The sequence below is a fragment of the Idiotropiscis lumnitzeri genome, chromosome 1 (genome assembly GCF_059441095.1).
Source record: "Idiotropiscis lumnitzeri isolate Australia: NSW breed Sydney's pygmy pipehorse chromosome 1, RoL_Ilum_1.0, whole genome shotgun sequence".
Lineage (NCBI taxonomy): Eukaryota > Metazoa > Chordata > Actinopteri > Syngnathiformes > Syngnathidae > Idiotropiscis > Idiotropiscis lumnitzeri.
In genome coordinates, this window is record NC_142391.1 from 34,093,722 (window position 1) to 34,107,387 (window position 13,666).

Here is a 13,666-nt window from a genome sequence, read left to right on the forward strand (position 1 = left end):
TAATTCAGCGTCTTGGTGATGAAGGGCTGACTCTACAAGTGAAAATCACATGCTGTCAACAATCAATGCTGTCTTTGTGGGGGCTTGATTGTACTTCGCAGTAATCTATTTTTAGACTCGGGGTTCAAAAAACTCTAATGCGCCCTTACTTTACATAATAACAGAATACATGCTTGCCATTGGCTCTGCAGTTTATTGGACATAATATCTCCCATGTGTAAAATTAAAATGATGGTCTAATGAAAGAGGCAGCACGGTGGGGCGACTGGTTAGCACGATGGCCTCACAGCGCAGAGGTCATGGATTTGATTCCGGCTCCGGCTTTCCCGTGTGGAATTTGCATGTTCTCCACATGCTTGCGTGGGTTTCCTCCCACATTCCAAAAACATGCTTGGCAGGTTGATTGGACACTCTGAATTGCCCCTAGGAATGAGTGTGAGCGCGGATGGTTGTTCGTCTCTGTGCCGTGCAATTGGCTGGCAACCAGTTCAGGGTGTCCCCCGCCTACTGCCCAAAGATAGCTGGGATAGGCTCCAGCACACCTCGCAAAACCTTGTGAGGAGAAGCGGCCCAATGAAAGCAAAGGTGAAGGCCAAAGGCGAGTCAGTGTTATCACTGCTAAAAACAAAATTTAGGAAAGCCCTACTAGAACCTCTGAAATACATTTGAAGTCAGCCCCAAAAGCCCGTGGCTTTATGAGGAAAAAAGCTGTTTTTGGTATTTAGCCAACAAATACATTTGAATTTGGAACATATTTGCACATCAAAAATGTGTACTCCACAATGGCGCTTCCACACTTACGTTTGTTTGAGAGCATTTCAATCTTCAATTTTTACCTCTTCAACTCTATACATTCTTGCAATTTTAGTCAACTGCTTTTTATTTTTCTACTTTGTTTTTAAAGATATTGAATTCTTGTTTCTGTATTTTTTTGTGTTAAATTCGTTTCCCTTTAAATGTTATTTTGGAATTATGTGAGGCACATTACATTACCTTATGCTGCTGTATATAAATAAAGCTGAATTGCCTGTCCTAATTGGGGGGATTTTCCTAATTATTTATCTTGATATCGTTTCCTTAATATCACAAAAATCTTTGAACAAAGGTCTGAAGACTTTTTGTATCCACTATAATACAGAGTGTATTTCTGTGCCATGAACATCCAACTTTGAGTTCAACCGAGCGCTATGTATGTCTTTCAAAGTCGTTGAGCGTTAATAGAAAAATACATTCCCTGTGAACCAGCTGACAACACCAAGTTGAACTCAATGTTTGATTCTTTGAAGTTGAGGCCTTCGATAAATGAAGAAAAGTCGATGAAGCAAGAATGAGGCTGCTACACCCACTTACAGGAAGACAGCCAGATGCAAATTAGCCAGCATGGCAACCTCCTTGGAACGAGATAAGAGACTTTTGACACACGTCATCATTCCAACACATGACAGGAAGCCCACAGATATTTGAACAGTGACAAGTGTTTACACCAGCACAATGGATTGGAAATAAAACAAACAAGATGTGATTTAAGTGAACATTTTCAGCACAACTTTAGAGGCTTAACAAATGTAAGGTATTGTTTAGAATGCAGAGCAGGGGTGTCCAAACTTTTTGCAAAGAGGGCCAGATTTGGTGGAAACGTGAGGGGGTCGACCATCAGCTACCAGTTGCTTTCATTTTTCATGGCGTTGGTTACTTGGGCATATTTTGCACATTTCAGCTGGTAGTAACTCTTGATATTAAATACCTCAAAAACAGCCACATTCTCTTAGCAAATTAGCCGGACAATAGTTTTGCATTTCAGTGAAAAAAAATACACCAATTAACAATCGTCCTGGACGCAACTCTTTTTTTTTCTTCGCTACAGTCTTTATTTTAGAGTGGTGTGTTCGGAGAGGCAGAGTGCGCTTGCAGCGTATTTCCAAACACACCGAGAAGAGCACAGGTCTGCTGCCATCTTGGGTGTATTTTTACTGTGGTCAACAGTACGTGCGGGCCACGCATTATTCACTGGATGCCAGAGGCTGCGGGCTGGTGGAAATTTGGACAAGGGCCGCTTCTGGCCCCCATGCCAGACTTTGGACATGGCTGCTGTAGACCCACATAAAATTGAAAAGGCTCAAAAAAAAAAAAAATTAAGGAAAAATAAAATTAAAACACACCCTACAATAACACCAACAAACACTCAATGTGAGGCATCCTTTTAATCAAAATTTCCTTTATGTCTTTAGAGAGCAAATTACAAGCTGTTTTATTCCGCAAGCACATATTTATATAATATGATGGCTGTAGAATCATGTGATCGGATGAGTATCTCAGGCATTGTGCAAGTGTGCTCGTACTTATGGAAGGCTACGCCTCACGATGATATCTCATCTCCTGTCTCATAACAAATCGTTAACACTGAGTTGCTAGTGGCGCCCAAACAGGAGCAGAAACAAACGGATACGACATCTTAAAAGGATTTATGTTAACGTTTTGTTAACTGCAAGAAGATACTGCAAGTGTACATTTAGTAGGAATCTATGTAATGTTTGTGAGGTCAATTAAAATCTGAGCAGCAAGTGCACATCTGTTAAGAAATACACAGAGGAGTAAAACTTGCGGTGGGGATGGGGTCAAGTAAAGATGATAAATAGCTTGGCAGCTATTTATTATGGAGATGGAGTAAGTTTAAACCATTGAATCAGGCAGATGTGGACAGATACCCAAAATAAACATTATTCTATACACAAGAGCCCTTATACAAACAACGCCTCCATAAGTGACCTCCTGGCGGTGTTAGACATTCAAGAAATACAGTAAAAAGTGTTTGGACAAGAGCCTTGATCAAATTTTATCAACACTACTGTCCACTATACATTCTATGTACACAAGAAAAAGCTAAAACCAAAGTGGAGCAAAGTCAAGACGAGTGTTTAAATAAAAATGGCACCTCCAAAACTGCCACTGCTGTTGTGGGGCCGAACAAACTGTATATACATTAAAAATCTCGTCTCTTTTTTTTTTTTTTTTTTTAAAGCATGACTATCAGATCACTGTTGCAAACTTAATATGTGACCAGTGTGCTGCTTTCTTTAAGACACTTCGGTTGCTTTAAACCATGACAGTGGTGCACTGCGCCATCTACTGTACATTGTGGGAAGGAGGTTTTTTTTTTTTTAAACATCAACCAATCACTTAGTCACCCTTCCAAATATATTGAACACTCCAAGATGCATAATTGCTTGCTGCTATTGTTTCTGTACACATTTTACCAAGAGGAACCAATGGAAATTTTACCTGCCCATGTGTCTAAATGTGCAGTAGTCTATATATCAAATAATAGAGACTGTCCTTGGATTATGGATCGGAACCACTGTAGTGTTGACACACATGTACTTGCTGTTTTAGTAGCAGCCAATACACAGCTGATTGAAAGGGTCTGTAAAGCAAAGTGGATCGCATGATTGTCAGATGTGATGTTTGGTCGACAGCTTCAAGTGTGAGGAGTGTTTAGGTCTGACATGTTTCTGTCAAATACAATCAGAGCCGCCCTGAGCTAGCTAAAATCTCACAGGAGCCATTCATAAGAAGTTACCCCGGTCCAGCTCAACTCAGACCTGGATAAACAGAGCTAAGAGACAAAGGTGCAAACTTTGCAGTTGTCTTGACAACGTACACCAGTCGGCCAGCTAAACTGGTATCGGGGCAGGGAGGCGAGTGGAGAATGGAAGTTGTGCCTGGCCTGCATTAAAGAAATTCATGAAGGGAGGGAAGATTCCTCTCCATCCAGCGCTGGTTCAGTCGGATGGTTTCTAACGCTTCCCGCACGCTTCGCAACTGAGAACCGCGTTCCCGCAGGCTGGAGAAGAAACACTGCACCTGCACACACCCGACAAAGTATAAGACAACACCCACTGAACTTTTTTTATGAGATCAAAAATATATACCTGATCAAGGTGTGGCTCTGCAGAGAACTGAGAGGTGACAGATTTGATGATTGATTGAATGGAAAATGAACCAATAGGGAACCTAAAAGCAAAAACATTAGATTATGTTTTGTCCTCATGTATGAACCTTTTTTTTTTTTCTTAAAATGCACCACACACGTTTGTATGAGCTGGTTCCAGTTGTCTTGAACGAAGTCCCAAGCAATCAAGTTGCCGGCAAAGCTTTGGCAGATTGTTCTGAAGAGCAAGGCAAGGTTCTGCACCTTGATGATATTACCATCCAAACCTACAGTGAGAAGCCTGGAAGGAACAACGCGAGTGTAATGAGTGTAAAATCCATTTCAGGTACAAAACAACAAAACAAGATCAAAACATTTTCATCAAATAATGAAACTTCAGTCCAGCAGTGTAAGCCAAAAATGGCAACTCAGCTTTTTGGTGTGTGTGCAAGGGATTTCGAAGTTGGAAATTTTATATGGGACTTCATCAAAAAACACCGCATGGGAATTTTCCAGAAATGAACAGGAATAAACTGCAAACTTGCAGATTCTACGTCAACCCTGTTGCGGCCACCTAGTATCCATCGAACCATAGTTACAAATGTTGTCACAGAGAACAAAATACTAAACAGAATAAGTTTGTCTTATTTCTGATGAGTTTGGTTCAAATTGCCTACAGCAGTGTTGCCTAAAGGCGACCACAGCACACCCTAAACTACAAATAGCCTATTAGCAATTATGTCATGTTATGATGAATGCGTTGATCCTGGCTATATACAATACTTGCCACACAATCTTCTGTGCATCCGGCGTGGAAGCTAAACCCTCGAGCATATTTTCCTTCTCCGAGTCGTAAGTGGCATAGTGATACATGGTGAGCAAAGTTTCCCAGTCTTCATTGGACTGAGCTGCTACACTGAATACAACTTGCTGCAGATCACCAGGAATCCTACCAAAAACATCACATTTCAGGTTAACAACCTCGTCAACTGTATTTTCATTGAAACAATTTATTTGTATGCTCAATAAAAAATAAGTTACTCACTGGAAGGTTCCATTCGACTCGACATACTGCTTAAACAAGGATTTTGCTTGCTGCTTGCATTTTTCTTGCCCCAGATTGCAGGCCGTCTTTAAGAGGGCAGATCGCAGATTCTGTTTGGACATACTCTCCTCCATGGCCCATGTTTGCTTATCCATCAGTGCACCAAAGTGATTCAGAATATATTTCTGCCAATATTTCAAGGAGAATTGAGATGGTAACTTTAAATGGTTAAAAAGATAACATGAGTTGAAAAATGTATTACAATGTTTGTTAAGTAATGTAGCACATTTTTTTTGCTGCCATGATTACCGAAAAAATAAAAAATAGTTTAAAAGGGAAATGCAAATGATCCAGAGAGCCAAAATGAAATAGCAAAGTACTTGCAAATCTGCTTGTGTAAATACATGCTACAATGAATCAAGTGTCCAGAGAAGGACCACCTTATATATTTAAAACATTTCAGAACATGTGATGTGCGATATTGATGCTGACTATAGCGATATCAATATTATTGCGACATACTGCGAAAGAAATACCATTTTTTTTCCATGTGGCAAAATAAGCAAGCTCAATGAGTCCTTAGATACGGTAATTAATTGTAATTCTCCCGAGAGAATGTCCAACTACTGGGTGGTGATGTGTATTCAAGTTTGCATGTGACTGGTGAAAGTCAGATAAACGCAAACAGTCACATGAAAAAACATTGCATGTCTTTCCGATATGCATATTGCATAGGCCACTTGCAATATCAATATTTTTTTTCGATATATTGTGCAGTCCTATTACGGCATTTTCCCTGACTTCAAGTCGCTCCGGTGTACAAGTCGAACCAGCCCAAAAATGCATAACGGGGGAGAAAAAAAACCCATACATAAATCGCACTGGAGTATAAGTCGCATTTTTCGCAGGCAATTTATTTTACAAAATACTCGGTCAAAAACGGTCATTTCATCTTGAAAGGCAAGTTATAACATTAATAAAAGAATAAAGAACAAGTTGAATACGAGTAAGATATGTTAACACGATGTTGTTTTATTCTACCCAAAAAATAAACATGAACAGACAAGGTGTCCAGTTCATGTTTATGTTTTTGAGACGTCACAGTTTGGGTTCTGAGAGAGGCAGTTGCGTTGCATGAAGCGGATGCACCTAGAAGGTCCTCCTGCAAAGTCATTTATATTCATCGTCTTGGCAACTACCTAAGCATGGAGATGTATGGTAAGCCTCTCTCGTAGCGCGTTGTTCAAGCAGCCACTGGCGAACTCGTTTCTCTAGCTATGGTCATCTATTTTTCAGGGTTTTTTTTTTGTTTTCTTTATCGCAGTAAATGTAGCCACCGCTTTTCGCCAGTCCCTAAGAAGTTGCTCATTCACTCCAAACCCTCTCTCTGCTGATCGATGACAGTTTTCAGCTGCAAATTTCACTACTTGTAACTTATTAGTCTGCAGATTATGAATTTCTTGAGGGGGATTTATAGTTAGTCGTTCTCACTTGTCTTTGTAAGGAGTAGCCGATATCGGTGCATAAGATTAGAGTGCCCTCTCGCGGCTGTATCTGTGATATTACTTTTTTTTTTTTTTTTTTTTTTTACAAATAAGTCACTCCAGAGTCTAAATTCCAGGACCAGCCAACCTATGAAAAAGAGTGTGACTTATATTCTGGAAAATGCGGTACACTACACCAAGCCATACCATTCGGTTAGACATAGTACAGATCAGATGACTTGTTTTGATACGCTTCACCACTTACTTGTCCGTTATATGAATGCAACCTCCCTATTTAAAGAACGCTGAAACATTTTAACAATATCTTTTCGACTCTGTGTGTGTGTGTGTGTGCACCTTCATGCGGGCAACGAGGCCCAGCTCATATCTTTTGTGCAGCATCTGGTAGATGTGGTTGAGCTGCAGCAAGGCCTCACTCACAGGACTTGCGTCATTTTCATTTGGCATGTAGTTTAGGAGGCTGAGAACTTGACGGAAGGACACGCGCCCCAGTCTGAGGTGAAGCGAAAGACAGTAAACAACATTGAGCATGAACACAACTACATAATCGTGTTTGATTTGTAAACCTACGCGGAGAGAGCAAAGATGTTGTGTATCAGCGAGGCACGATCCTCCTGTGTGAGAACTTGAAAGTTGTTGGACAAGGCGTCTGTCAGAGCCGCCCAGCCTTCATCTCCATAGTCAACGATGTAGAAGCCTGTGCTCCTGTAGTTCAACTTCAGCCATTTCACAGTTTCTGGCACCTTAAGAGTTGCTAAGAAGAAGGCATACAAATGTGTTTCACCAAATTAGCACTAAACATGCGCCAACTTTGGCAACTGATTACACTATATTTTGGTATTTTGAAAATAATATCGAATAATTACGTATTAGGATTTTTTTCTTTCTCGGTTAATGATACAGAATCAACACATTTCCACTAAAGAATGAATGGCAAACTGTTTTTCCATTTTTGGAGAATCAACGTTTGATCATTAAATTTGAACTGAAAATAGCAGCACACCATTTTCCTCTCTAGACATGAGACAAAGTAATGTCACAACCACAGTAGTGATTTTGCTGGCTAAAAAAACAACACACTTGAGTAAGCCTGGTTTATTCAAAAGTGAACGGTAGGAAGGGCACCTGCGTCAGGCAGTCAGCATCAAAGTGTATGAAGTACTTACATGAAGTAATTTGAATTCTGCCAGCATTAATTAATTAAGTGGGTTTTTTTTAGCGCCCTTATCTGTGACTGAACATTATTTCAGGACGTTGCGTTGCTGTTGTCGGTGAGGTTTATTTTGAAGTTGGCCTTCTGTTGTTCTCATGTTACTGTCTTGAATAGCATGAACAAATGCTACATGTAAAGAAGCGGGTGATGCAGAAAAAAACGCCACAAGCTGAGGTACTCAAATTACTCAATGACCCATTTCAAACATACATATAAATCATTGTTAGTTATAAGATGATTGTCATTCACCTGATTTGGTCTTCAGCATGAACACCTGCCTGCACTCAGGGCCCAAACCACAGCTGTCATTCACATAGGTCACTGGAATAGCCCACAAGCTAGGAGATTGTAAAAAATAAAATTTACCTTTGGTCTGGTGACTTTTCCGTGACCACTTAACACAAGAAAGATAGGAGAGGAGGAGGAGGGAGACGTAGCCCACCTGGAGGAATGCGTGGCGTTGTCTATCGTGAGCTGGAAAATTTCCTGATATAAGGTCACTTCATCCCCCTTACGGGATACTGTAACTAAAGGGAAGCCTTTCTGGGATGTCCATGACCTCATCATCTCTGACACATTTGGATGCTGACTTGAGACTTCTACCTGAGGACACCCCAAAAAAAATGATCCACGCCATTTCAGGTGCCTGTATCATATTTTCATCCATTCTGAAAATCATAATTACAGTGTAACAACAATGCACCTACCTCTGTAAGACTATTCCAGAGGTCGTCAGTGTCAGTGATTGAACCGGAGAACTGTTTCAGATACTGAATGATTCCTTTTCTGAAGTGCTGATCACCAGGCAAAGAGGCATTCAACATCAGAAGAATGGAAGCCCCCTGGAAGACGAAAGGACCACGACATTTTTTGGCTACCTGAACTATGCATCCAATGGGCAGGACACATATTAGAAATATAGAGAAGCGCACCTTCAGATAGGACACGGAGTCAAACATCTCTTGCACCTGCTCTGGTGTATTGACTTCGGTAGAGACAGCGTGGGAAGAGTTAAGTGCATCTATGTCCAATGCTCTGAATCGAACCGCTAAGAACAAGTTGCCCTACAAACACAAACACATAAAAAGTAATGGCACAGTGCCTGACATTGTCATATTGCATACAGATGAACTGAATGAGAAATTCCAAACTAATTTTGTTCAATATTAACGATCACTCACCATATCAAGCTGTGGCATCACTATCTGCAGTGACGTGTACTGCATGTAAGTGGCAAAGCCTTCGTTGAGCCACAGGTCACTCCACCAGCTCATTGTGACAAGATTTCCAAACCACTGGAACACATCGGTGCTACATTATTGCACCCACATCCTCATATTTCAGTGCATGTGGACATAGAAACAAACAAATAACAAGTACCTGATGAGCCAGCTCATGTGCAATGACGGAAGCAACGTCTTGTTTTTGCATAAGAGAGGCATGTCCCCCCACCAGTAGGTTGCTTTCTCTGAAGGTGATCAGACCCCAGTTCTCCATGGCTCCTGCCAGGAAATCTGGGATGGCAACCAAGTCTGAAAAAGAAGACAATAAGATTCCGGGGGTGAACTGGGTTTTCTAATACTGAGAAGAAAAAGAATTACGATAATGTTGGAATTTAGTCATCAAATATAAACCTGCTACTGCAAATGACCGACATTCTGTCACATAAATGCTCAAGAAAATGCCACTAACAACAACATTTACCAAGTTTCTGAAGCGGATAGTCAATTTCAAAGAAGTCATTGTAGAACTCCAGTAGTTTGGATGCCGTGTCCAGAGCATAGTCAGTATGCTCTTTCTTCTGTGGCACACTGTACACAGACACCTAAAAATCCAATCATGTGATACAGATTCAGATGGTCAGTGTGAATGATATATTAAAAAAGAGATCATCCAAATGGAAGAATCACTTAAAAAAAAAAATCAGCCCTACCAAAGTGTCAGACACGTTTTTGCTCACGGCGGTGAAGTTACCAACGATGAATGCCACCAAGTAAGTGCTCATGTTGACACTGGTCTTTGCAAACTCATCCTGCATGAGGCCACTGGCAAGGTGCCTTGTCTTTGCCTGAGACACACATCAGAGGGTGAATGTTTTGTTGTTTCTGAGACGAACTTTGCTCAAACTAAAATACCTGCATGGCCATAATGTAAAAAGATGTATTACCTAATACCTTACAATACAATCACGAGCTACAACATTAGGCACTCCTACTAAATATGAGATCCAACATGTGAATTATGCTTTTGCCCTGATAATGATGCTCCATTTCGATTGCTTCGCTCAGAGACATAATAATTGAACAAGGTTTGTTTTATTGTGGCTGCAGTATTGTGCACAGCATATAAAGCCCAATGTAAAATAATAAAAGTCGTCTTGGTTTTATACCTCAGTATATTGCACTGGTAGTCTTTGATGTTATGGCCAATGAGAATATATTGATGCTGAATATTTACTGTTTAGTGGAAATTACCACTTGAGAGTAGCGAGTACAGATGTGTAATTTGTAATACAGTGTAAGTTACCGTGATGTGACGTGACTACAGATGGTTTAAAACAAGGATTGCCAAGCCTGGTCAATCGTCGTCAGCAAGCTTTGCAGATGATTGGCAAAGATCCAGACTATTTGAATCAGGTTTGCTGGAGGGGAGAAACATCTAAAACACGCTGGATCGGGGCTCTCGAGGACCGGACTTGGGCACCCCTCTTTTAAACGAGTTACCATTTAAGGTCAGTTTAGTTAAGCAGTGTCCCCTAATCAGGTTGTGGATACCCATTTCAAACTCCATTCTGTAGTTTAGCATTTTGACTGATTGCAACTGTAGAGAGAAAAGTGAAGTTGCAGGAGAAGACCTCCCATTCAATTCAGCCTCGCTTCTCTTATCACCAAGCAGCCAGGCACAAGCCAAACTTTATCATTTTCACTCAACATGTCACCACCAGCACCGCCTATGACAAAATTCAGACTGCAAGATTTTAAACTAGAATTTGAAGACATTAAAAGCATGACTAACTAATGATAACACTAAACCCATGTCAAAGTACCTGAGGCATGTTGGAGAGTGTCATGTGCTCTGGTTTCCTGTTGATTAGAACTCGAAAGGTGGCTTTAAATGATGGCTCATCAAAGCAAGGGAAGGCCTTTCGTGCGTATAATGGCTCAAACTGGGTAGCAGCTAGTACCCTGGGGAAAAGAGATGCACATATTAAAATGCTGGATTGGAATTCATCCATCCATTTTCAATATACGAGCAAATTCTAGAAATGTTGACATTTGCCTGAAAAGGAACATCTTCAAATTGAGGTGAAATAAAGATATGTTGAACTGGAATTATGACTAATCATAATCAAAATGCAAATTCCTCAAACTGGCATTAGAGTGACCAACAATTCTGTTGCAGGTATTCGTAATTTGAATCGTGCAGATGCAGAACACTTTAAAACAGAAACAAATCCATTCAGTTTGTTTTGAATAACGGTGAAAAATGTTGGATTGTCATTGAAGTCTGTAAATGTTACTGAACAAATTATTTTAGGAGATTCTACTGGAGCATGATGTACCTTTTGGTGCCATCGAGATCTGTGTAGGAACTATTGTAGAAACCATCATAGGTGTGAGACAGACTTGCAGTGTACTCCAGGGTCAACACACAGTGCTGGCCTGCCTTCAGCTCTTCGGTGAATTTTACAGCTATCTGCTCCCTGGGCTTGTTCTCCATTATTGTGACATCACTGGCCTCACTATCACCAAGCTGGAAAAGAGAGAAAGCTCAACTGAACAACTAGATCCTTGGAGAAACTGTAATCCTAAGTAACAAACTGTTCGACCAAAAAAAATAATTTAGAAGAATATGTTCTATGCCGGTCCACTGGACGAAATAATGGCATTCTGATTAATACTGCGTTTGCAGAATATGAGTTAAACAGTCAATTCCACCCGTTTTTAGCCATCTCAGGGCACATACTGTTTATTGTTTTTTTCTGCTTCCCCCATCAGGAGTAGTCCAACTGAGTCATGATTTTTGCAAATCACAAGATTTGTCCAGATTCATTTTTACACTACCTTCCCGCAAACCAATGACTAGGTGTTAAACAGGACATGCAGTACAGAAATTACAGATTGCATGCTGCTATGCTTCCAAAGCCAGTTATTTGGTCAGATAGATTAGAAACCTAATTCTCACCTTGAATGTAGCTTTGGTAATATTGAGATTAGCGCTGTGCAGGACAATGCGCTTAGTGTTGTGAAGTACAAACATGTTGATGACGGTGTGGCCGCTGAAATCCATGGTGATCAAGTCAGGGGTCAAGGTAAGATCATAGCCAAGAGGACGTATGCTACGAGGAAGCTGGTATTGTGCCCAGGGGAAGAGTTCACCGTCAGTGTCGTTGGATGTCTTGTTCTCTTGTTTTGGGCATCCCATCTGCAGAAATTGAAGATTTTAGTGGAAAAATGGGCAACAACAAGAGTCCATCCATCCATTTTCGACTACATCTGTCGTGTTTAAGCGTCAGGGGTAAATTGGGGCCTACCCTACCACAATAGTAGGAAGCCGGATTGTACTGTTTTTTCTTATAAACTGCGACAACTAATATTCCCACGTTGAAAAAGCCCGCAACTGTCATAGAAAGTGGATTCGTGCAACCAGTCCCCATGTAAACCAGGCATGGGCAAACTACGGCCCAGGGGCCACATGCGGCCCGTTAAACGCCGAACTTGAAAAAAATGAAATGAATAAACCTTGTTAATGTTTTATTTTCTAAATACTGTGGTTTTTCAAAGACATATATTGTTGTAATGCTTTTGTTCACTTTCATTTAAAATTAAATGTTTTTTTTTTCTCCGATGAGGTGAGGTTGCCAAAACACTCCATCCATCTGCTCTTGGTCCGGCCCCTTTGTAAAATTTTAGAACCCATTGTGGCCCGCCAATCAAAAAGTTTGCCCACCCCTGATGTAAACAAAACAAATCTACTTCAAACTGAAGGTTGATCCCATATTTCATGAATAGGCTCATAGGCCTTAGGAATATTCAATGAACATGCAGCATTTTCGAATGTGGGGGGAAGCTGGAGTGCTTGTTTAAAAAAAATAAATAAATAACAATTAAAAAAAACATGCAAATATGGGGAGAACATCCAAATTTAACCCAACAAGGCAGTAGTATAGATTCAAAGTCTGAATGTTGCAACTGTGATATAAAAAGGCCAACCACAAAAAGTCCACGTTGCCCAGTTGACAGAAGGTAAAATGCTCAAATGCTCAAGCCCTCTGTATTTTTCTTACCTTTGTAAAGTTGCACCCAGGCAAAAAGTACAACACCATAGTCATGGACGCCACTATGACCAGAAATAGCACACAAACAACCATAGTGCGGGCTGAGGGTGGCGAACATGACCTAGGACACAGGAAATGTAACCAATTTATCTACAATGCATCATACTAGCCAGGAAGCACGAATTTAATAATGAGAAAGTCAAGAAGTAGCAAAATCCTGCAACCTGGGTGGAGACTGTCTGACGTAAGGAGAGGTGGTAGACCTCTGGGTGGCACTGCGGTTCATGAAGGACATGCCCAGAAGTCGGGCTGAAGACTCGCAGTCCTCTTCATCATCATCCACGTCGTTCTCTCCCAGGCCTCGCACCAGCAGCCGGGAGCTGCGAGGCTCATACACAGCATCGTCTGGGTCTAAGGCCGGGAAGGTCTGAATGCACAGATACAAAAATTAAGAAAATCGGTTGAGATCCAATGTAAACACTATATTCAAAGGTTTGTGCTTTACAGTTGTGTTGTCAAGGAAAAATACCATATAAAAAAAACGTAGTATAATACTATATTTAAAAATCATGTAAAGGTTTACAAGTTTGTGTTTAATGCTGCGATCTAATTTAATGGGCTGTGCCTGCCTTGGTCACCAGCAGAGAGTACAGCATCATACAGGCGTGCAGGCACAGAGAATTATCTTCGACTACTA

General features: G+C 40.8%; 1 protein-coding gene across 2 annotated transcripts in view; it reads right to left on the reverse strand.

Annotated features, from left to right (window-relative positions):
* Positions 1-2,182: 2,182 nt before the first annotated feature.
* lnpep (leucyl/cystinyl aminopeptidase) overlaps positions 2,183-13,666 on the reverse strand; it is a 17,238-nt gene continuing 5,754 nt past the window's right edge. For both annotated transcript variants that reach the window (XM_088296937.1, XM_088296928.1), the window contains 20 exons: positions 13,194-13,396; positions 12,979-13,090; positions 11,877-12,116; positions 11,254-11,444; positions 10,738-10,876; positions 9,625-9,759; positions 9,396-9,516; positions 9,072-9,223; positions 8,873-8,986; positions 8,624-8,755; positions 8,395-8,533; positions 8,134-8,290; positions 7,941-8,029; positions 7,049-7,232; positions 6,815-6,971; positions 4,974-5,158; positions 4,716-4,877; positions 4,089-4,229; positions 3,930-4,011; positions 2,183-3,861 (listed from right to left, as the gene is read on the reverse strand). In XM_088296937.1, coding sequence (XP_088153063.1) covers positions 3,730-3,861; positions 3,930-4,011; positions 4,089-4,229; positions 4,716-4,877; positions 4,974-5,158; positions 6,815-6,971; positions 7,049-7,232; positions 7,941-8,029; positions 8,134-8,290; positions 8,395-8,533; positions 8,624-8,755; positions 8,873-8,986; positions 9,072-9,223; positions 9,396-9,516; positions 9,625-9,759; positions 10,738-10,876; positions 11,254-11,444; positions 11,877-12,116; positions 12,979-13,090; positions 13,194-13,396 — 2,967 coding nt within the window. In that variant the 3' untranslated portion in view covers positions 2,183-3,729. The remainder of the gene's footprint in view (positions 3,862-3,929; positions 4,012-4,088; positions 4,230-4,715; positions 4,878-4,973; positions 5,159-6,814; positions 6,972-7,048; positions 7,233-7,940; positions 8,030-8,133; positions 8,291-8,394; positions 8,534-8,623; positions 8,756-8,872; positions 8,987-9,071; positions 9,224-9,395; positions 9,517-9,624; positions 9,760-10,737; positions 10,877-11,253; positions 11,445-11,876; positions 12,117-12,978; positions 13,091-13,193; positions 13,397-13,666) is intronic.